This window comes from Perissodus microlepis, chromosome 18, assembly GCF_051167445.1.
Source record: "Perissodus microlepis isolate ML-2025 ecotype Zambia chromosome 18, ASM5116744v1, whole genome shotgun sequence".
Taxonomy (NCBI): Eukaryota; Metazoa; Chordata; class Actinopteri; order Cichliformes; family Cichlidae; genus Perissodus; species Perissodus microlepis.
In genome coordinates this window covers 18,555,910-18,580,302 of record NC_140478.1, presented here as the reverse complement: position 1 = coordinate 18,580,302, position 24,393 = coordinate 18,555,910, and the positions used below count along the sequence as shown (strand labels likewise).

Here is a 24,393-nt window from a genome sequence, read left to right as displayed (position 1 = left end):
AAGACAACCCTTTGGTGCCTTTCACAGCGGCAGACCTCATTTTGGGAATCTGCTTTTATCTCAAAATACAATCAAGTGGTTGTGGGTAGAAATGTATGATCATTCATGCAGGAGACAAGTAGCCCAGTATATACACGTAGACCTGTGCACATACACACAATGTGTTTTCCTTTTATTCTTATTGGCTATTCATACTGTATAAAATTTATAGATTTCCCATTTCTGAACCCATTTCCCAGTTATCTCCAGGCTCTGTGCAGCAGATATCCATCTGTGTGCACACAGTGGTTTTAAGCAGAGACACACCTGACTAATCGAGCAAACACAAGCACACGTGCACACGTGCACATTCACGCAAAGATTTGCTTCGCAGGGTAGCCATGGACTGAATACAGTGAAATCGCATTATTGCTGATGTATGGTTTTTGCCCAGAGCAGTGCAATTCTCCTTCCGCACACCAGCTTTATCTGAGTGAAAGAGAAATGAACAAGGCAGAAAAAAGGTAAAATGCAGACAGGCTTTGTCTTCATTGTTGATATTTAATCAGTGCAAGGTACTGACTCTGCTGGGAAGAAACTGCTATGTCAAAGGATGCCTGACCGCCATTGCCTTTTTGTTGTTGTTATTTATGGGCTTAAGTAAAGTATAAAATAGTAAGTGATACTGTTGTGTTTACATGTTTATCTTGATTTCTTTTAGTAAATGAGCTGGGGGGGAGAAAGTGGAAATAAAGACTGAAACCCGCACAATGCTTTTATTTCCAGATAATATGGGAAGCAGTAACTCTAGTAATACCAACAAACCATGAGGCTCAAAACAGATGCAGTCCCCCCCACTGCGAGAAACAGCAGGGGTTCAAGGCGAGGACGTTTATGTCTCGAGCTCTAACAGCGTCACTGCTCTCTCCCTCCCTCTCTCTGTCTCTAGTGCCAACCACCGAAGACGCCTCTGTCTCGTCTGCCATGCCTAAGACCACAACAATTACCACCACCACTGCCGTGTCCACTGTGAAGGGGCGCGGTGACACCACAGTGGCAGGAGCAGATCCAAGAGATGGCAGAGATCCGTTTGAGGATAGCCGAGGCTCGAGTACCGCTGAGCCCACTATCCCAGAGCTGCCTCCAACACCCAGACGCTTCTGCGAGGCGACTAGGAGGAGAGCCATTGACTGGCCCCAGACCCACACTGGGACCACTGTGGAGAGGCCCTGCCCCAAGGGGACCAGAGGTATTTCCACCACTTTTCTTGAAACATGAAAATTCAACATTTTGTCTACTGTGTGCCTGCTAGAGGTAGACGTTCTTTTTCTTTTTCTGTAAAAGTATTCCACTGAAACTTTTAGCAGCCCTGTGACCATAGGGTTTTAACAGAGGAACAGTCTGACATTTAAAGAAATACTTATTCACCCTCTGAAGTGTGGACAAGAAAACCATTACCACTGTGTGTGTACGTGTGTCTATATACAGTCCTCATAGGCATGAATGTTGCTGTAATTCTGGGCTTTTAGTTATTTCTTTATACTGTTGTTTTTCCAGGGTGCAGTGACTATACAGCATACATTTTTAACAAGTTAAGAAAAAAACAAGACAAGACGGTTCAAAAAGTTTGAATTTATTTTGGATTTTTCTAATCCACACAGGGTCAAAAATATACATGCATTTACATTTTTTGATGCTTAAAGTTCTACAATATATTTTAACTTGACAAAGCCAGGGTCTAGTAACTTCTTGTAAGTGATCATAATTGATTACAACTTGTAATTTCTCTTTGCCAGCATCAAAAGGATTTGTTTGGCAGCACTAATTGGATTGATCAATATCAAAGCACTGGGAAAGAGTTTTAGATTTATATAAGTTTGGAAGGTGTCTTGGAACCAGCTACAGGGAGGCCACAAGCCAGTGTACTGCTATAGTTCCAGCTCCAGGCCTGGATAACTGGGGAGAGCTGCGGGTACCTGGCGTAAAGTCTTGGCCAACTCAAATATGCAGGACAAATGCAGATTAGAAAACTGCAGCTTCCAAGATCATATGTTCAAACTATTGTATACAACTATGAGTTATTAGGATGTTTCACCACCTTTGTAAGAGGAAATTGGTTAGGATGTTCAAAAACAAACCAGTAACCACAAAGGCTCAAGCCTGCCATGAACTGGAAACTGATGAAACACCGGCTGATGGAAGCCCCAGCTCTAGAATTAACACCTTCAAGCTTGACAAAAATTTGCAGCTGCCCTCACGGGCAAGCCAAATGTCTTGTGGAAGGAGGGTGGTGAAAATTGGACTATTGCGTGTTCGTGAAAGGCAATGATCCCAAACGCACATCAAAGTTGGTTTTTTGATTGGATAAAGCGAGCTAACATCAAGCTTTTGGAATGACCTTTCGAAAGCCCTGACCTCGACCCTATTCTGGACTAGACTTAACCTCCTAAGACCCAAACTCTTTCATGGCATGCATTTTTAATTTCTCTATGCTGTTTGGGCTGATTGGGACCTGATGAATGTAAAAACAAAGAATTACCATATTTTTATTATTTTTTACCTGATTTTTGTTTCTGAGACATGAGATCCACATATGAAGACATTTGTTTTAAATTTTTAGAGAACAGTGGCAGTATAATGTCCTCGTACGTGGATATCAGGCCCTTGTAGAGCAAAATTTAGTATTTTGGTCTAGACAACCCAAAATGTGATGTCCACATATGTGGACGCCAGGTCCTAGGGCGTTACAGCTGGGTCAATGCCAGGGAATTTACCAATTTAAATCAACTCTGCCAAGAAGAGTAGTCAAATATTCAGCCAGAATTATGCCAGAAACCTGTTAATTGGTTGCATTTTGTCAATGTGCAGCTAGCTAAGGGACAGTTGACCAAATATTAGTGGGGGTATACAGTATATATATATATATTTGAGCTTGTGTGCATGATTGTAATCTTAATAATCCAAAATAAATGCAACTGTCATCTCTTATCTTATCTGAAGAGCTAAGTATAGAGCAAGAGCTAGGTGCTTATTAGCTTAGCTTAAACTGGAAACAGTGCTAAGCTTACTAGCCTAAAGATGTCTCGTATTGCCTCTAAAGTTTAATAATCAACATTTTATATTTTGTTTTATTTAAGCCATATACTATTGGTGTTGTGAAAAATGTGTGTTTTCTTCTGTTATGACTTCTTACAAAAATCGTTTGGTAATTTTAAGCTAGCTTTTTTTCTGCCTATCAATTTGTCTGAGTTTAAGCTAAGCTAAAGTAATTGTTTCTAGGGTTTAGGTCTATTTTTATGACATGTCTAAAGATATGTATTAACAATTACATTTTGACATTAATGATGTCTAACATTCACCATAAAGACAAAAAGATATTTGAACACAAATGTGAAAATATTCATTTAAATGGTTAATTAAAACAATGGCACAGGAACAATACACAATATTTTCATATGTTAAAATATACATTTCTCTGACAGTTTACAAAAGTTTACAGCTTACAAAAATACTGTTTCTGTTGAAACACTAATTCATAAATGTTTATTTTGCGTCTTATTCCAACTGATTTGAATTGCCTTAATTAGTCCTTACTCTCTAGGAGGTTAGTGACAAATAATTAGTGCCATTAACAATCATTAACCAAACCTCAGAATGATCACAAATCACAGTTTAGCAAAAAAAAAAAGCAAAGCTCCCAATTAAACATGTTAAAATTGCAGAGTTATTTAGCTGTACTTATTTAGGTCTTGCTTCCATCTTGGTTTACTTGTCCTTTTTTTTTTTTTTTTTTTTTTTTTGTAAAACTTCATAAAATGGACATGTCAGTCTAAAAATGTATTATAGCATGACTTGAGCCTTCTTTGACAAAAATAAGATTTCGAAATGTACCTAGTTACTGTAATTTTGAAGCCCATTTCTCCTTGAAAGGAGGGGGAAAAAACAATCTGTAACAGAGCAAAAGTAAAAGTAAAAAATATGTTGGACTGCTTCTATTAGATAGCCAGATTAAAAATCCTCCTACAAATGAAGAAACTTGGCCATTAATTTTGCAGGTGATCATCTGCCGTAATCTCACAAAATCCATCTAAACATCCCGTTGCAAAGATTGGCAACTGAAAAGACTCAAAAGAAAGTGGGAAAGGAGACGATATTGAGAAAGGAAAAAGATTTAGCTTTTACTAGTCAAGCTGCATGTTATCTGGAGGATTCATGTTTTATTTGTACATGCATAGCAAGAGGTCTTTAAAATATTTGTTTACGATCAATAACAAACCACTGCGTCCACCTTTTCTTTTTTTCTGTGTATTTTCCCCCAAGCTTTGAAGAACTCTAATAGTCTTTTAGTGTCCTTTCTGTACTTTTTTGTCATACAGACAGTCTACAAAGCTTTTAGGTTTTCAATCATTTAGAAATCTTTGTTCCGGGTGAAGAGTCTGCATGAATGAAGGATAAGCAGGAGAAACTGTATCTGAGCAACATTCTGGCTCCCCTCCAACTGTTGTTTTTATTCTGTGGTACTGCAGGCATCGCCTCTTTCCTCTGCACCATGGCAGGGACATGGTGCTCCAAAGGGCCAGACCTCAGCAACTGCACCTCCCACTGGGTGACTCAAGTGGCACAAAAGGTAAAAGGAGAATTTGTCGATCACAAAAATATAGCAGCAAACAACCACGTAACATGGCTGCGATCCAACATACAGCGGTAATTTCTGACCTCGTTCCCTAGCTTGGTTTATTTTTCCAGCACAGAACTTTTCAAGTGTACACGAAACTTTCAAGGGTAACTAAAATGCTGTTTGGCAGCAGAAAGAAATGAGCTAAAGCATCAGGAGTAAATGCCAAGAACTGCAGTCTGTTAGTGAGAATCAAAGAGCCACGGTTTCTTTCTGCGGTGACATTTATGCTTTGATGTCATGCAGGTAGAAATGTAATGTAGATGTGCAGATAACAGTTGCTTAGATGCTCAGGAATGTAAAACATAGCAAACCCTGAAGAAGAGATTATTGTTTCTCTTGAAAAAACAAAAACACCTACAGAATGCTGCAGGTTCAGGCAGGGTTTCAGTCTATTGTTGAAAGACATCTTGGCTAATGAACAGCTGTGTGTTTAAAAAAATCAAAAACAAAAAAACAGTAGTAAGTGAAAAAGTGTTGGATACGCTCTGTTTTTACGCTAGAAACACAGCAAAATGAAATGTAATAGAGAAAGCATGCACACTGCATTAAAACTGGGGTATGCAATATGTTTTCGGCATCACTGGACTAAAATCCATAATTACCTTTCAGCATACTCCAGTTTTGAGAGGGAGCTAGACTCATGTTCCTCATCTGTGTGGAGTCTTTGGAGACCTCATTGGGTGAGAAATACTAAGCAGTTACAAATAGAAGTCCGATGCAGAGGTGTAATAGGCTTTAAAAAGAAAGAAAAGAAAAATTTCAGCTGGGAAAGTGAGGTCCGAATCCCGTGTTTGGACAAAAGTTAGCAACACTTTCAGTTTCTGCTTCTTCCAGAATTTTCGTCATTCAAGTTTTAATGCAACATGTTTTTGCATATTTTTAGAAGCATTCAGTTAACAGTATTTTCTCTCAAAGTAACGCACAGAGATAGAGGAAAAAAAAAAAAAAACCCAACAAAACATTTTGCATCTTACGCACTGTTGCCAAGTCGAAAAACTCAGACAACTCCATTACTCTCAGGCGATTATTCACACTGCTAGCCTTGCTATGACATATAATAAGCAGGAGCTTTAGTTATCTGTTCTAAGCTTTGCATATTTGCTCATTAAAAAGTGAAACTAATATGAACAGCGTTTAATTGGCTGAATTGGCTGTATAAGTCCTGATGTTAGATTTTATTAAGATATAATTGCCAGCGATGGTGGGCCTTAGAGCTGCAATGCTTCTGGTCTGTTGACACCACTGTAGTACTTTATAGTAAGTGGGGAGATATTGTAATGTAGCTACAAGATACTTCTGATAGCCCTGAATTATATTTTGGAGGCTGAATGGCTCAAGGATTAATGGCATGTTGGTTTTACATTAGCTTCCTCTATTTGAAGTTTAATTGGCGGCGGCACTTCAAAGTCACATTTGATTGATGTCGTTGTTGCCGCATTTTAGTGCAAAAAATTTATTCGTTTGTGGCAAAAGACACCTTGAACACTTTATATAAAATATGTACACAGTATTGCAGTGGTTCTCTAATTGGAGAGAGTACTGCTGTGCATTTAATAAGACATAGTTATGTTATAATGTCCCTGGTTAATCATACAGTCAGCATGAGTGCATTCCGTCTGCACACAAAGACAAATTCCTTCTAGACTTGCTGTGAATTTTCAGATGTGTGTGAGAGATATTAGTCCAGGTTCATATTGCGCGACTCTGATCTGAGCGCTGCATCACTGACACTTCACTGACACCCCCGTGTTTCTTCCCATGGCTGTTTTTTTTTTTAGATCCGAAGCGGGGAAAATGCTGCAAATTTAGCCAATGAGCTGGCACGTCACACACAGGGCCCGGTGTTTGCCGGCGACGTCAGCTCCTCTGTGCGCCTGATGGAGCAGCTCGTGGACATCCTCGATGCTCAGCTGCAGGAGCTCAAGCCCAACGAGAAGGACTCAGCTGGACGCAGCTTCAACAAGGTGCTGTGAAAATCCTCCCTGGCCTTTTCCTTTTCTGACCTCTCGTTAAACGTTGTCCCTGTTTTGCCCCGGTTCTGTGTCAGCATGACTCAGGACATTCATTAGCAAAACACACACACAGATGCACACAAGCCGCTCGGCGCTTTTCTTACATGCACGCATGCATCATCCAAACACGCGCAGTCTGAGGTGAGGGGCTAGGGAGGCAGGTCTAACCCTGCGGGGGAAGCTCATTCCTCTAGAGTTCCTTGGTAATTACCAGCGTTGGAAAACACAGGCTCACCTGGCAGCTCCACCTTTAAGGAGCTAATGGCCACGAGCCCCCAACCAGCACAAAGAATAACTCTTCATTGCTGACAAGTGTGGAGGTGCCCCCTCCTGGAGCTCATGCAGGTGCTCAGTGGAAAGAAAGCAGGCCTGAGACAAAACTACATCTCGTAGCTGCTGGCAGTCCCGTGGCGATTTGAGTGACAGTTTTGAAAAATTACATTGTTATTCAGACTTTGGAGCAGTTGCTGTGTAAACAAAGTGATTTTGAACAAAAAAAACAAAACAACCAAAAATGACGCCCATTGTTTGCGCCCATGTGTTCAGACAGCTGCACTGCTATTATTTGAAGATAAGAGCTAACAGGTTTCTTACTGCAATGCCAATATTGTTGCGGTGATTGGAACAATTCAAAGGCAACAACAACAACAACATTCAACTTAAAACTACTTGAAAATTGTGACATCCTGTCATAGAGCTGTTGTTTGTACCTACAGTTCTGCAGCTGCAATGAAACACTTTCACTCTCGAGCACACCAGGGGTGAATCTGACAGAGAAATACTATTACCGTGCCTGATTTTAAAGTCACTCTTTAAACAACCTGCTTGGAATTGTGAATATAATAATTTAGTTATCCTTCCTTTGATCTCGTTGCGCTTCTCCACCAACAGTTTCCCCCCGTCTGAGCACTTTAGCCATGCACACATGTATTTGCAAGACCAAGAAAACTCAAAATCAAGATCTTTTTTTAAATTCCTTGCCCTGATTTATAGAATCTGGCTTTCGTATGATTAAAGAAATCAGGTTAATGCAGAAGGCAGACTGAAACCTGTCTGCCAAATGATTTCCATGCCATACTGGAATAAATAGACACCAATGGATGCCAGTAAAAGAAGAAAAAAAAAAGAAGCCTGAACATCTGAGCCTACACACATGGGTTTGAAAGTGTTTAGAAGAAATGTATTGCATACATGATTTGCAGTCAAGAAAGCTGAACTGAGAACACCCCACCCCCCAACAAAAACAGAACGCGGTGCTTTCAGCTTCACGCAGCCATTTCCTCCAAATAAACAAGTAAATGGCGGCGTCCACGGGCGCAATCTGGACTGCGTTGAAGAACCATTTCTGGTTTCCTGTGTGTGCTTTTTTTTTTTTTTTTTTTTTTTTTTTTTATGGTTGTAATTTGGACACAAGGAACATTTTTATCTTTGTTTCCAAATTCTGATGCAACGATATGTGAGTTTCTCTGGTTTGACTCAATTAGGAAGAGACACCAACTTATTTAAAGCCAAGAGCCTAACAAAGGGGTTTTAAAGAGAGCTAGCGCTGTATTATTTTCTCCATGACAAGAAATACAAATGACCTCATCTCACATTGTTTGTCTTCCGAATGTATTTTAAAGCATCACTAATGGGGAAGCTTCAGAATCTGGTCTCAGCGTTTTTTCCTCACTGCTGCTTTGCGTTTCTCGTCTCTCTCCCCTCACTTTGACTTGATCCAAATTTATACTTAGTATTCAAACACAGCTCCCCTGAAAAGCACTTATTACTCTTTGGGTTATAGTTAATAGACCTGTGCCTTTTCTTCTTTTCATTAACTCTGTAATTGATGGTAAGTGGCATGATTTAATGCTTCCTGTTTTCTTACCTCCTCTTTCTTCAATTCGTTTCTTGCACTTGATCGTCTGGTTGCGCTGAAAAGCTTCAAAAAAGGGAGAAGACATGCAGAGCGTACATGAAGGTATAACTGCCAGGCTTTCTGCATTCCTTTTTCACCCCGATCCCTAACGTCTGACTTGCAGCATGCCGCACTGTCTGTCTTTATGTCTTTGATTATTTTGTTACAGCGTGTGCCTGCTGATGTGTTTGTGCAAAATGCGGCCACTTCCTCAGATTCGGCTGTCTGCTGCCCTGTCATTCTGTCCATCTGAGGATGCCGCCATCCATATTCTTCTTCACTCGTAAATCTTCCCTTCGTTTTTTTTTTTTTACTTTCTCCTCTGCCTCTCCTCCTCCTCTGCCTCCACCACTCTTTTTTTTGCCTCCCTCCATCTCTTCTGTTGTCGGCTCTTTACACGTCGTGTGAATAATTGCCTTCCCACGGTTGTAATTGCACCTCCCTGTCAGGCAGAAGTGTGATCAAAGTGGCAATGTGCTCAATTTTCACTTGCTTATATTGTACAAATTCTACTGTCGCCATTGCAAATAATAATAATAATAATAAAATTTAAAAAAAAAACCTCTTGGCCCCTTTTTGATTTATCTGTGGGATTAATTTCCAACCCCATTAAATATGTTTGTGTTCCAGTCTGATCTTTGCAGGCTGTCCACCAGACATTTTACTTAGTGGAGTGCAGTACTGTTTATTTTCCCGGGCTTGGGTCTGCTGGAAGACAAGGCCGTGATGTAGACACATGGGAGAAGATGCACTGCATGGTGTTTAGATTTTGTGTCAGTGGTGGTTTGACACAAATATTCATGGTGCCCAGTGGTTGTATCCCAGACTCTAGCTTTGCCGGAAGTACAATGGTTTGTAAAGATGGGCCTCTCCTTATGCAGTTCCTCCCATACACCTCCTGCCTGTATTTGGTTTACATTTAGCAGCTTGAAAGTATGCATTATTGTGGTCTGTTCTCCCCATATACTCGAATATCCTCCTCCAAAAGTTAAAGCAGCCCCAGCCTCCCAGAGTAAACAATCCAAAATGGTGGCAGTGAACATAAACAGTAGTAAAACCTTTAATCAGCACTGCCACTGTTGTGTATTTATGACTTACTGAACAAGCCAGTTGCAGACCAGGCTCTGTCCATGAATCTGCTGCAGCGGTGTTTTTAAGCATAAAAAAGTGTTATATTGTGTTGCTAGTGGTACTTGAATCACCTGTTGTTGTTGTTGTTGTTGTTGTTGTTTTTAGTTGGGTTTTTTTTTTTCACTTTTTCTGGAATGCGCTAAGTCGTCCCAATTCCTGAAATCTGAGTTCAGAGGTACCTGGAATAGGTTAGTAGGAGATCCTGTGACTGAAACACTGAAGATTGCTGCTGAAGAAAACTTCTGAATACAAGGAGGATCATTTGTGTTCTCAGCAGATGTATTTTGCAGGTATAGAGAACAGAGATATTGAGAAATCATCAAGTCTGTACCTTAGAAAATGTACAGAGATTGGACTTGGGATAACGCAGGGCTGTAGCTCTGGAGGTAGAGCAGGTCATCTACTAAACAGATACTTTGTGGTTCCATCCCTGGTTGCTCCAATCTCCTGTCTGCATGCCAAAGTATCCTCGGGCAAGATACTGAACCTCAAGTTGTTGCATTCATTGAAGTATAAATATGTGAGAACGTTAGATAGAAAGCACCTGAGTGTAGAAAAAAGTGCTTGTGTTAATGGGCGAATGAGGCATTGTGTATAAAGCAGTTTGAGGGCTCAAGTAGAGTAGAAAAGCCTTTTATACAAGAATTTACTATTTAATTGAGCAACATGCTGTATAAATGCTGGATTTCGAAGCATTTTGTTTTTTTCCATTATTGTGTCACATACACTTCTGACCATGTTTGGCCCCGTACAGATTTTTCTTTGGGCCCTTACCACCATGTTGTCCCCTGGGCTGTGCTGACAAACTACTCTGTAAGACACTTTCTGCCAAACAAATTGTTTCACAGTTGACGTCAAGAGGTTTGCAAGCATTTTCCACAAATGACAAGAGAGGAAGGGCAGGAAATAAAAGCCATATATTGCAACATCTGTCCACCTTTATCTAAACACAGTGAATATGTGCATGCTGTGTAAAGCCAGGGGGGGGGGGGGACTAGTGATGTTGACTGGTCCCCTCTACCTTCTGGACCCTGGGGCATCGAACCAGCTGCACTGTTATAAGTTATGTCTCTGGTTTTTCATTAAATATCTTAAAACCGAAGTCTGAGCTCTGTGCACAAGCCTCATGCTAATGAAAGATGAGGAACCTACAACTAACTCCTAAATATCCAGAACCTAACATTGCCATATTGAGCACATTGGCATCCTGGCATTAGCAATTAGCTTAAAGCTAATGTGGCTGTTATTTTATTTTTCAGTGTCACTGATCATCGTCCATTGCTGTTTAAGTCAGAGCAGCTGATATGGGCAGCCACGGGGGCTCCCCTGGTGGTTGCACTCTTGTGATTTGTAAATTGACCACCACCCAGGCATGAATTAAATCAGAAGACAGATTCTTTCTGTGCTACACAAATTGGAGACAGACTTTTTTCCCCCCTTCTTTTGGATTTCATGGGTCCTTTGAGGATGGCTTACCAGGGGGCGGGAGAAGACCATTTAGTGTCTGTCTGGTTGTAATGGCTCCAACCCCATAATCGCCACTTCTCTCTCTCTCTCTCTCTCTCTCTCTCTCTCTCTCTCTCACACAGACACCACACACACTTAACTCCTGTCATAGTCACAGTTGCCTGCAAGGTTAGGGCCACAGAGATTGATTTTTTTGTGCTTGGATCCAAGATATAAAGACATGCTGAGCACTCTGTCTGGATGCAGCCATCACTGCTGCGGTTAACATCAGCTCGGTGGTTAAAACGTTGCGGTTAATCATATATCGGTGCAGACTTTGGTTCATTCCCTTTCTTGTTATTCCAAGCAAATGGATAATCCTGTCCTTGGTCAATTAGTGTTTTGGATAATCACAGCTGTGACTAATTGGTACAGTGAGCAAGGGCTTGTTTTGGTTAATTACCGTTATTGTGGTGGGTCTTGCTGTGGGTAATGGCACCTATGGTTAAATTGTCACTCTGATTTATCACACCCAGGGCTCGTCTAGATCTGTGTACAAATGTCTGTCTTTTTTTTCGAGGGGGGGTCAAGAAAGTTAATGATGTTGTTTCTTAATTGTGCCAGCCAGGAGTCATGAACTCACCCTGCCAGGGTCAAAGGAAACTCTTGTTTTATCAACATATGATACTTGTGTAGGTTTTGTGGAATGTTTTGCTCGCATGCTGCTTATCAGAAAGCAGGAAATGAAAGGATTGCCATTTAAAACAAGCAGAAATCCCACCACCCTCCCCTCTCTCTGCTGTTTTGACTTGCACTACTACGCCGAACACGGATTTCACGATAATGCCCTCTTTCCTCGAGGAAAATTGTATCCAAGTCATTATGGTCAGATCCTGTTATGGAAATAAGAGTATTGTCCATGGATACGATTGCTTTCTTTCTTCTTTTTTTTTGGTTTGTTTTTTGAAAAATAGCTGCTTAAAGCAGGAAGTGCAAATGCATCATTCAATGAAGGGGGAACAAAACCCCAAAACATTTGGTTTGTATTTCTTTTTACCCTCAAGGATGTTTGCATTATCATTCAATAAAGACGCTGGCCCACGAGAGACTTCCCCAGATTAGCTTTATTCTTTTTAAACAGAATGTTAAATAATACACACTAAATATTCCATCGTCATTATTATTTTAGCTACCCATGGCTTTCTCTGACCTTCATGTCTTCAGTTGGAATGATTTTGCTTTTGTGATCTTTTTTTTAATATTATTATTATTTGTTTTCCAGTCCCTGCTCTTTGTCATTAAACTCAAGTTATGATTTGGGGGTGGAGGGAGTGCAAGCTGACAAATTTGTCTTGTCTCCATGGATACAGGCGATTGTGGACACTGTTGACAACCTCTTGAGGCTGGAAGCTCTAAAATCCTGGAAAGACATGAATTCCACGGAACAAACGCACGCCGCCACGATGCTGCTGGATACCCTGGAGGAAGGGGCGTTTGTCCTCGCGGAAAACCTGATTGAGCCCGCCATCGTGAAAGTTCCCGCAGAGAATATCCGTAAGTTCCTCTCCAGTAACTGAGAAAACCACATGTGCACATCCATCATTCACAGTCTGTGATGTTGATGGCTTTTCTTTTCTTTCTTTTTTTCAGTCTCAGGGAGATAGTTTTAAACACAGCGGTAAAAATTGTCTCACATTCAGGCAGCTATTTTTAAGAAGAGCGTCATTTTGAAAATAGCCTCATCTCATCTCGTTTCACTGACGTCATAAGAAAAGATTTGACTCAAAAAAAGGGGGAAAAAAGCTAATTTGCCCTCAAAGGCAGGCACTTTATTATCAACATGATCTCATTCATATAAGTCAGCTGTGTGCAGTGAACTGTCATATTTCTACTCGTATCTCTTTGTTTCTATGGTTATGGTCCTCCACTTACCCTTTTTGTCTTATACCTCATTGATTTTTAATCTTTTTCTCGCATTGTAAAGTCACCTCATTGAATGGGTGCTGCCAGATGAACTGTCCAGACCTTTTGGGGGGGAAACAAAGAAACCAATTGAATGGCACTGCTCCATTCACATGGCATTCTATCTGTTCCCTCTAAGCCTTTCCCATTAATAAGTAGTTAGCCAAACTGATAAGGACTAGTTGCTCTGTCTTTACCAAAAGCACTGATTAACACATTGTGTAATATGTTTCACATTAGCCATTTAATCACCGCATTCAGACAGTTTTTATGAGCTTGTCAAGTGCTTGCTTATCTGCACAATATAGATAATGCTCCAGTGAAAAAACATAACTAAATATGACGAAACCTCAGAGAACAGCCTACCTGACCTCTCTTAAAAGAGTCGAAAAAAGCCGAAAATGATTGTTGATTCTAATTAGCAGTTTCCTCGAAGCTCAAATGGCATCTCCGGGCGAGTATCAAGGGCAGGGCGAGGGGAAAAAAGGGAGAAAGGGAGCTAAAAGGTAGATGACGGGTGGTAGTGGTGGTGGGGGGAGCAGCTAGAGAACAATTCCTCATCTCCGTCTGTCAGAAGCCACCTATCTGAGGAAGTGAGGCCGTTTCTGATGGGAGGGAGTGTGCTGATACGTGTGTCCTCCTGACCCTTTAATAATTTCATACATCAAAGGGAGCACCACCCGGCAGCTGGCATACCAGAGAGAGGGGCTGCAGGAATTTGGAGGATTTTCAGAGATTTGCTCGTCGAGGCCCAGAGTTATCTGAACCCACAGGGGAAAGAAAAAGTAAAGTAAAAGCTCAATGATATTTTTGATCCTATGAATATTTGACATTCATGCCGCAGTAGGCTGCGTGCTTGAATTTGCTCATCTTCTATCGTTGCCCTTGTTGTTATTTTTTCTTCCGCTCCTGCCTCCAAGGCTTTCACAATGCCAGCCAACAGCTTAGTGACATGGTTTTTTAAGTAAATGACACTCGACGGGGTTTTGCCAATAAGACTGGATTCTGTTACTGGTACAATGAACCTCGAGTCTTTACACATACCCCACTGGGCCTGAGCGATAGAGTTCTATTAAACACCATGTAATGCTTCTCAAATGTTGCCTATGAGTAATACATCTCCCCCTCTCTCAATCTCTCTGTCGCTTTCCCTTTTACCTCGGCCATCTCTCAGTGTTGGAGGTGTGTGTGCTAAGCACCGACGGGCAGGTGCAAGACTTCAGATTTCCACAGACGAGCAAGAGCGGAATGACTCTTCAGCTGTCTTCCAACACTGTGAAAGTCAACAGCAAAAACGGTGAGACAACGTCACCGCAGAAGAAACACCTAGCTGATCAGATGGTTCGATGGTAGTTCATAACCATGTCCTAATTCACATAGTTGTTTTCATTTGGGTAATTAAGTTGGGATAATGCCTTAAAGTGATTTTACGTGCTAAGGCATTCTGAATCGGATTAGTAAGACATTTGTGAAATATGCTCATTGATTTATTTATTTTTTGCCGGGAGTTACAATATGAGTCTCATACGCTGCACTGTATGGGGTAATATAATCAGGAGGTTATTAGCTTAGCTTAGCATAAATCCTGGAACGAATTAGCGATGCTAAAAGGCAATGCTCCTTGGATATGGGTCAACAAAAACAACCATTGTTTCGGTTTCATGTGTTTGTGCATGTCTATGCTGAAGTATTGCTTGACCTGTTTGTTCTCAAAGGGGTTTTTTTTGTTTTTTTTTAATTATGTGTCATCTAGGACTGCTGGTTTAGCTTACTGGGTTGAGCGGTTGACTTGTGTGCTGCAAGGCTCATGCAGAGGCCTGGGTTCAAATCTGCCCCAAGGGTTTTTTACTGTGTGTCTTTCTGCCAGTTTCTGTCTTACTTCCGCTGTCCAGTCACAATAAATGCTAAAAGCTTAAACACTGGGCATTTTAGCTATTTGCTATTCATGTATAATTCAGGTTTTGTGGACATAAATTAGATGTTATTGTCCTGAAATGAAACCTATCGGATGCTTTCATAAGGTTTTAACGGTGCATAAAGGCTTAAAAAAACCTGTTGCTCGGTGGTTGCTTGGAAGCATGATAACATCATAATATCTGATATAGATAAGAACCAGTGACTACGTAAAAGACTTACAGGGGCCTAAGATGTTCCTGATGATCTTAGGAGGAGTTTGTGAACAAACAAACACACGCGCAGATCTGAGATTAGTGATCTAATCTTAACATTTTGATATTTTGGGGAAGGGGGAAAAAAGTGTAACGATCACTTTTGCAGAAAACAGAACTTCTGTTAAAATGTTTCAGAGGTTTCTGGTGAGGTGGAATACTAAATAGAGGAGATTGGGACGCTTGTTGTATGCATAACCATAACTCACTGCTCATTAGTTTTAATCTTTGTTTGATTTTTACGTTAATGTTGAGGCTTTCAGTTGGAGTATTGTTAGGCTGAACCAAACTACCTGGTCTAGATAAAGATCATGGTTTTGGTCAAAAAGCCCCAAAGGCAAATGTCTCCCATGTGCACTTGGCTTTCTCTTATCTTTTCCCAGTGACATGGTCGGTTAGTGGCAACAATGGACATTAATTATGATGTTGCTGGAGCAACGCAGCGAAAGCACATCATTTTGCAATGAAGAGTCTTAAGGTTGCCATTAAAAATAGTTTTAAAAACATGCAAAACATGAAGAACATGGATCAGATGTTTCATATTTTAAAATTAATCTTAATTATCACTGTAACGAGTAAAGCCTAGTGCGCTTTGCAACAGTCAGGCAGATGAGTTGTACACCTCATCAGTCTAACTGGCTCGACATCCTATGTGTTCATTGGCCGAGGCACCAGTTTTAACAATCTATATATTTTATATAAAATGCAGTGAGCCGTGTTATTTTGGGGGAGTGAATTATTACTGTTTGGTAGATAACTGTAAATTATGTCTAATGCTGTACTTCTTATTGTTTGTCATAGGTGTAGCCAAGCTGGTATTTGTACTCTACAAGCACCTGGGTCAGTTCCTCAGCACAGAAAATGCCACATTGCGGGGAATGGGAGACCTGAACAAACACAACCTCTCTCTCACTGTCAACTCCCACATCCTGTCAGCCTCTATTACAAAGGAGTCGAGCCGTGTGTTTGTGGCAGACCCCGTGATCTTCACACTGGAGCACCTGGATGTAAGCCTCCCTCGGAGATTTACCCTGACCACACTATAGAGCCAGGCTGTCAAAAAACAGGATAGACTGCGATACCTTTTACAGTAAAGGAGAAACCGTGTGCCGTTAGTGATGATTAGCACCATTTTGATCTTTCTCCTTCACAAATAATTGATTACGTTTTTTTTAAATCAAAAAAAAAGGAGAAGTAAACACATGACTGACGTGCTTTAACAGCGCATATTCATAAATGTTTAATTTTTTCCCCTCTCTGCTTTTGTGTTTTGCAGAAAGAACATTATTACAATCCCAACTGTTCCTTCTGGAATTACTCAGAGAGGAGCATGATGGGATACTGGTCCACTCAGGGTTGTAAACTGCTGGAAACCAATAAGAGCCACACCACTTGCTCGTGCAGTCACTTGACCAACTTTGCCATCCTCATGGCTCATCGGGGAAATGTGGTAAGTGGCCCTCGCCTTGTGGCTCGCTCAAGCTATTTTTCTGTCTCAATTACTCGTTCTTCCGTCTCACTTAAAGATTTGTGCACACGCGGCAAGAACAAGAATGGCATTTCAGTGGAGATAATTAGATTAAAGCTGGAGGAGAAGGTAAGGGCAGGGAAGAAAGGGAGAAGTAGAGAAAAGGCAGCAGGGCTGTCGCTTTAAAAGTGCGAGTTTGTGTCAGGAAGTGCCATACCATTATCAGAAGTAATTATGTTCTACCTGTGATCCATGTCTAATATCCCTCTGTGCATATGTCTCAGAGAATCATGGGAAACAACATAACTTCAGCTTTAACTTGTGTCTCCACCCCTCTTGAAGTGGTGTTGGACCCATTTGGTTGCGAAATGCAATTACAATCCAATTACATGATAAATAGCATGTGCAGCGAGGACCTAGCCAGTAATAAATGTAGAGGATAAGTTTGTGGTTTGTCTAATAATACGTCCCAACTCATGAACTCTATGCCTGTCATCTGTCTTAACCTCAACCTTAACCACAGCTTGAAACCAGAGCCCTGAGGCTAGGCTTAGCCCCACCGATCCCCTACACATCACCTCAACTGTAACTCCTGCCCTCAATAAAATTACAAATATCACAGGAGGAATTGGCTCACTTTGAGGCCACCATGTCCTTGAGTGATATTTTTTTATGGTCGTGTCTGCTATTTTCACTTTTGCCAGGTGGCCATCTTGAAATACGCTCAGTTTTGGACCTCCTGAAACGCAGCGTGATTCAACCGCAAAGCGAGAACGCGGATGCCACATGTTCACAGCTCTTTTTGTGGCATTTTTCTGTTGATGTCACTTTCTGCAACACTTTCTCGTGAAACTTCATGAGCTCTAATAAGATTAAAGGATAGTTGCGTGGTTTTAATCAGTCAAGTTGTCATATGAATACCAAAACATGTTGTGGAGGCTCTAATCATTAATATCAGCAAGGTGATGCGACTTTCCCAGTAATAAGCGAGGATTAAACATTCAGTGACAACATACAGGGTGCGTATGTGTCCCCATTAGGCCAGCACAGCTTCACTCATTACGTGCTCAAACGCTGCCCATTATAATGAGAGGTGCAAAGTTTAAAGTCAGTCCGTGCTTTCTCTATTTGTCTGCAGAGGGACGGGAGCGTGCACGAGGTTCTCCTCACCGTCATCACCAGGATGGGCATTGCTGTGTCTCTGGTCTGCCTGGCCATCAGCCTCTTCACTTTCTGCTTCTTCAGAGGTCTGCAGAGTGACCGCAACACCATTCACAAAAACCTGTGCCTCAACCTGTTCATCGGCGAGCTTCTCTTTCTTGTGGGCATCAACATGACAGAACCAAAGGTACCGTGGAAGTGACTCTGCAGAAGGTTTCAATTTCACACTACTGATTAATAGTCTCATCTGCTGTAATTAACCTTTTGTACGCCTGAATTTTCCCTTCAGTTTTCCTTTGAAGTGGCAAACCAAAAAAAAATCCACATTAGATTAAAATATCATATTTCTATTAGGAGTCTGCCAGTGGTAGAATTTAATGCAAATATTAAAAGCAGGAGTTTTATGGCAGCAACATATTTATTTGAAGTCAAATATTCTTCCTGTAATTTAATCACAGATGTCTGAAATTATTTATGTTTTTGTTGAGGTTTTGCAAACATGTAACTGCTAACAATGGGATGTTAACTTTTGCAACACTTTGGACGTGTGACAATCATGGTGACTTTGCCCGCCAGTTTCACCGGCCTAGAGAACAGTCCGGGGCCATCTGGGAAACACCGAGCGTGAGGCAAAAATGTGTATTCGCAACTTTTTGGCGAGTGGTTAATGGACGCTGCTGTCAGTCACTGGGAAAGTCGGTTGCTAAAGATCCAGTTACACAGAACTGGAGGCTGGTTAATGACCTGCCCCCGGCTGTGAGGAAACTGGTTGTTGAAACTTTGCCTTCCTTTGCGTTGAGAGCAAAACTAACACAAGAGGTTAAAGGGTGTAAACCCAAAAATATAAATATAAAAGCTTTTGGGTAAATAAAAGGCTTTGTTTAGGAATTATTTAACCATTTTATAATTTTAAGGTTTAGGTTTTGGAACATAACTCTTCATATCATTTTAAGAGGATGTAAAAATTTAGTCTGCTGTAAGATTCCTCCAGAATATTCAATTTAAACCAAGTTTGCAGCTGAAAAATCTGCTTTCATGAGGGAGGAGCGGTTTGACTTGGCTAGCTGCAGTTGGCCTGCAGATTTACACTGAATCAGGTCCACAGTCAGGTACAGCTTAATCTCTCTCTCTCACACTCACCTATCTCAGAAGTATTTAGATTTATTTAAAAAAATATTTCTGTTTTGTTTACTAGCTTAAAAGGGGAATAAAGAAACTGGTTGCTTGGGGGAAAAAAAAGTTTATATTTCTCTCCTGGTCGGTGTTTGCTCTGGTCTCACATTGCTGCGGTTACCTGTAGTTTTCATGGGAGATGCCAACTTGTCTGCAAACACTCATTAACTAAAAGCTGAGCAGCAGTGAGACTTGGAAGAAGCTCGACACAAACTTGAAATGGAGAACGTTTGCCTTCAAAGCAAAAGTCATACCTCAGCTAACACAAGGAGATTTTTGGTGCAGCATCCTCTTTGTGATCGATTTCACCTGACAGCCAGAAACCACACATGTTACACTCTTGAGAAATGTGCATGTGACATCATGCGAGAAACCTCAACGGATACTTTGAGATCTGTGGAATCTGTTACATTTATAGGAGGAAGATGCAGATTTTTAAATCCTAATAAAGTGTGAAAAATGAGTGTTTGAACTATTTGATCGATAGAAAAATGAAAGTACCTCCAAACATCTGATTCTGATATTTATGAAGCTGATTTGTTGCTAGATATTTTTTATATAAAAAGACTAAAAGACATCTTTACTCACTGAGTATGTAGCTTCTTAATTTCAAACTTTGACAGAAATGTGTATCTCAAAACATGTTAAAAAGCTTAATCTTTGCATCAGTTAACATCCATCTAAAAGATAAAGGTAATAATTATCAATCATTGCTATGCTTTTAGCTCTGGTTTGGTCTCCACTGACTCCCAGTGAAAGTGTTATTAAGCTGCTAAAAGCGTCACTTCATCATATATAGGAGTGTGCAGCATGTATTTGGCCTTACTAAGGCACATTTCTGATCCCACAAATGACAACAATAAAGCTGTGGACTAAAAACCAAACATTTTCAGCTAAAAGATGCAGAAATCTGCTAGCATACATCTGCAAACATCTAGTCCTGTCTTAATAAAAATAAATAACTAGACTAACTTAAACTAACCACCCTTCTAAAGCAAAAACATACAGATTTGTGTTAAATACTATAGACAAGTCATTTTTGGTAATAATGAAAAAGGGAAAAAAATCTTTCTATTTATTTATCTTTTGACTTTTATTTTCAGTACAGAAAAATAATGATAAAAACATGGAGGGTGTGTGGAAAGTGCTGGCAAAAGCACAAGGTAAGGTCACCATCAGGGGGTTCCACAGGTTTCGCAGGGTAAGGTCATCCGGGTCAGGAGTGTTTTGTAGTATAGAATTACACATTTATTATGGTTGTTTTGATTGCTGTTATGACACTCTGAATTCCTCTCAGCCCAGACAGCAGAAAGCTGACTGCATGAATAAACCTTTCCAAAGCAGCAGGGAGGGAAGCGTGTTCATCCAAGGCGCAGGGTTTAGTAAAATTAGCTCTTTCACTGTCCTTTTACCTCTGCGTGTAACGTCTGCTTGTATTTTCTCATCAGCTGGTCTGCTCCATCATCGCTGGAGTTCTCCACTTCTGCTTCCTGGCCGCGTTCGTGTGGATGTGTTTGGAGGGCGTGCAGCTGTACCTCATGCTGGTCGAGGTGTTTGAGAGCGAGTTTTCACGCAGGAAGTATTACTACATGTCTGGGTACCTCATCCCAGCCGTGGTGGTGGGCATCTCAGCGGCCATTGACTACAGAAGCTACGGCACTCAGCGGGCGTAAGTGTGGGATCTTTGCAGAGGCTCTTCTTCCCGGGATAAATATCACAAGCTTTAGTCCTCCCTTCTCCCCACTGCGACACACCCACACAGCATGTACTGTATGTGCTAATGATAGTAATATCACAAAGAGTAGTCCACCTCTGGCCCCCTTGCAAATTTACAGCCTGTCATTGCTAAAAGAAGAGGCTGTGAGCAAAGTAGCTGCATTAATGAATGTGCTGGCTAGCTGCACTCGCTCGCTGGGTTTTTAGTCTTGTGGATGTGGATAATTGCCGCCCATGTCAGTTAAAAGTTTATGCACTCCTCTGCTGGTCTTCATCCAAGCAGCAAGCTTTATGATTTGTAAAACGGCGAGTCCTCTCTAATTTATGGAATTTAAGTAAACCGCCTTTTTCAGACTCTATTTTCCATTCTGTTTACCGGTGATAAACGTGGGCTGAGGTGCAATTCATTCTTAAACTGTCTACATTACAATGTTTACTGTTCTTACATACACACAGATATCCCACATTTGTAGACATTTGCAGACTGTGAAGTCATGAGTCCAGTAACCACTGGCTTTTACACTGCAGCTTCTCATGGCACGAGGCCAGCACTCCCTTAAGGTCGGGTTTTCTTCCTTGCGGTCAAAGGAGTTTCTATTCTGTTGCTGCGGCCTATCATGCAGCCGGCTCTGCTGGGCTCCGATCAATGAGAAGCAACTTTGTTTTCACAAAGAGACGATTTAATGAACTGAACACCACCTTTTGCACCCTATAGGTGCTGGTTAAGAGTCGACAACCATTTCATCTGGAGCTTCATCGGACCTGTAACCTTCATAATTGTGGTAAGTTGTAAATTTGTGCACGCGTGTGATAACTTTTTGTTCTTTGAAAGAAAAGCTCAGAGAATAGTTTATAGATTTCTCTCTCTCCGTCTGTGCTGGCAGCCTCTTAGCACTGCTTTCTCAGATCAATTTGCATGAAAGGAAAGTGGTCCCATTATAGCTGACACGAGGACATCAGTGTCCACTCAGCTATGAAATCCTCTGAAATCAGAATTGGTGAGCGGCAACAACTTGAAGCTGTTTGGTCCTTGCTGTACATCTAGAGAATACTCCCCTGCTGCAATCAGGAGGAGAAATCGTTTCAGGCATGAAGGTCATTTGCTCAGTGGGAAAACAAGGGTGATGGTGGCGGGGGGTGGGGATGGGGTGGTGAACATGGAAGTAATGAGTGGGTGGGCCAGACAACTATTACCACAGCTCATAGCCCTGCTGAGGATTATGACGCATCCCCAGCCAATCCTAGAGCGCGGACATCTCCATCTTCACCTTTTAATATTTCATGCACGGCGCTGGGTGTTCGCCATGCGCATAGACACACGCACAACGTGTGCGCATCACATGCACGCATTCAGCATGACCTAAGCAGACCCAGAGCGCTTATCCATATAGGCGTATATAGTAACACGTATGTAAATCTGTCCATAGGCTGTAGATGCACGCCAGACCCCGTGTAGGCAGCCCCTGTTATATGCTCTTGATTTGGCAGGGAAGTACAAATTTTAGATGGCACATGCAGTTCGCCTCATCTTTCTGCAGAGTGCCCCCTTTACTCCATTCCTCGCTGTCTGTCTCATCGTATCTGTGTCACCACTTACAGCTGTGTTAAATGCATCTCCAGCCTCTCGACTCAAGCAGACGTAAATCGGCCCCTGTGGCTGGGAGACAAAACACGGCATTACTCTAAGTTGTGATCTAAAAGCCTCTTTCTGTCTGTTTAGCCACTCCTTTTTCTTCCATCTTTCTCAACGCCGCTGTTGTTGGTTTCCATCTGCGTTCCACTCACAGCCTCTTTGTTTCCATTTAGGACCCTGCTTTTGTTGCCGCCTGTGTTCTCGGGATGCGTTCACGCGGGATAATGACGGGGATCTTGCCGCTGATTTGTGAATGAGAATTGAAACTGAAATATTTGATAAACTGGAGAGCACTACATCTCGATCATTAGGGGTCCGTTTTTATGCCAACTCGTGCCTTTTATTATCCGCCGTTCACGCTCGATGCGCTCAGGTGCGCTTGAAAAATGCACGCCCGGAGCAGGTTTTTGAGGGTAGAAGTTTTTCATGTGATAAGAGTCCAGATCCATTTTTTCTTTTTTGTTTTTCGTTGAATATTAACAGAAGTACATTTCAAAGGTTGAATGTGGTATCGTGCCAAATTGAAGTGCATCTCCTCCCTTTCCCTTTGTGGCTACAGGGCCTGCAGTGCTTAGAGAGTTAGAGATAGGTTTCGATGCTTTCAGGATGTCTCTTTCTGGATGTATGGCTTGAATCACTTAAATGTTTTTTTCCTGGCCTCGGTGAAGCTTGTTTTTAAAACATGACATTCAAACTCTATACTTTCCCCACTAGATTTAACTTTTTTTCTCTCTCCCGGCGCTCTTGCCTGCACTGTATTAGATCTGTTCCATCAGATATACGTCCCTTATTTTGTGGATTTGTACTCTGTGTTTGGAATCAGCTGTAATGACAAACATGAGGGAGAAATTTCGAATGTAGCCGATGTTGAATATCGAAGCTGTGTGAAGCAGACCAAGGCGATAACCTCTCACAGTTGTTTTTCCTCTTTGAAAGTCAATGTACTTTGTGATCTGCACAGAGGCATTAAATTTTCATATTCCTCTCGGTAAAGGTGTGTTTGTGTTGACACACGCCACGGAGCCAGCGAGAGAATAGCTTCAAAAAATATTCTGGTTGAAAATGTTAAGGGAGCTGTTTTCTGCACTGACTACTTTTTAATTTCAATATTTCTATTTGCATATATAAAATTAAAGAAATCAAACACAAGGTCAGCGCGACAGTAAAGGATCAGAGCACTTGCTCCATTCGTTGGTGGTAACAGCAGGAATCACATGACTACCTAAATGCGTTCTGTTAACCCTTATGTGACGTCTGTTTTGACAGGTCAATGTCATCTTCCTGGTGGTGACCATGTACAAGATGGTGAAGCATTCCACCTCCATGAAACCTGACTCGTCCAGGATCGGGGGTATAAGGTGAGGGGGGCGGGGGGGTGTCACTCTAGTCGATAAGGAGGCTGAGCTGTGGCTGCTTGCTGTTAGAGTGTGCCTGTGTTTGCTGAGCGGGGGGAGTGGGAAGAAAAATAATATGCACCATTACTTCTTTTGCCTACCTCCTGAAATTTCAAAAGCAGCTTCTGACCTACACGTTTATTTGATTTTCTCCTCTCTTAAACCCGACCAGACCAGTAATTTTCCCTTTAGATTTTATTTCAGTCCGTAGGTGGTGCCTTTTTAGTTCATTTTATGATTTCTGTATTTGCGCTACGCTGGGGTATATTGCCTTTTTTTTTTATTTCTTCATAACTGCAATTCTGACCTTTGTATCTTTTTGCTCCTGTGCTGGCATAGTTTATAGGCTTCTTTGAAAGGCGGATTCAACCGCAATCTTTGCAGATTTGAAGTTTTAAAACAAAAACAGGGGGGCCTCGGTGTTTTCGTTTCCTGTCTGCTGCGTTTGGTTGTGAAAAGACGAAAGCCTCTGACCGTTTCTGTGCCTGGATTCTTGCTCAACAATATGTTTGAGGGCAGGCCAACATATGTTATGTGGGTGTCTGATTCAAAGACATTCACTCTGATTTTGGTCC

At 41.4% G+C, this 24,393-nt stretch overlaps 1 protein-coding gene across 11 annotated transcripts in view; it reads left to right on the top strand.

The window, feature by feature from the left end:
* adgrl2b.1 (adhesion G protein-coupled receptor L2b, tandem duplicate 1) overlaps positions 1-24,393 on the top strand; it is a 100,604-nt gene that overhangs the window by 55,431 nt on the left and 20,780 nt on the right. For 8 of the 11 annotated variants that reach the window (XM_084912950.1, XM_084912948.1, XM_084912947.1 and 5 more), the window contains 12 exons: positions 929-1,228; positions 4,506-4,606; positions 6,436-6,621; positions 8,591-8,629; positions 12,514-12,697; positions 14,280-14,402; positions 16,075-16,280; positions 16,550-16,723; positions 17,880-18,089; positions 20,524-20,744; positions 21,507-21,573; positions 23,691-23,782. In XM_084912950.1, the coding sequence (XP_084769076.1) occupies positions 929-1,228; positions 4,506-4,606; positions 6,436-6,621; positions 8,591-8,629; positions 12,514-12,697; positions 14,280-14,402; positions 16,075-16,280; positions 16,550-16,723; positions 17,880-18,089; positions 20,524-20,744; positions 21,507-21,573; positions 23,691-23,782 (1,903 nt within the window). The remainder of the gene's footprint in view (positions 1-928; positions 1,229-4,505; positions 4,607-6,435; positions 6,622-8,590; positions 8,630-12,513; positions 12,698-14,279; positions 14,403-16,074; positions 16,281-16,549; positions 16,724-17,879; positions 18,090-20,523; positions 20,745-21,506; positions 21,574-23,690; positions 23,783-24,393) is intronic. The other 3 variants (XM_084912952.1, XM_084912951.1, XM_084912949.1) reach the window with 1 other exon arrangement.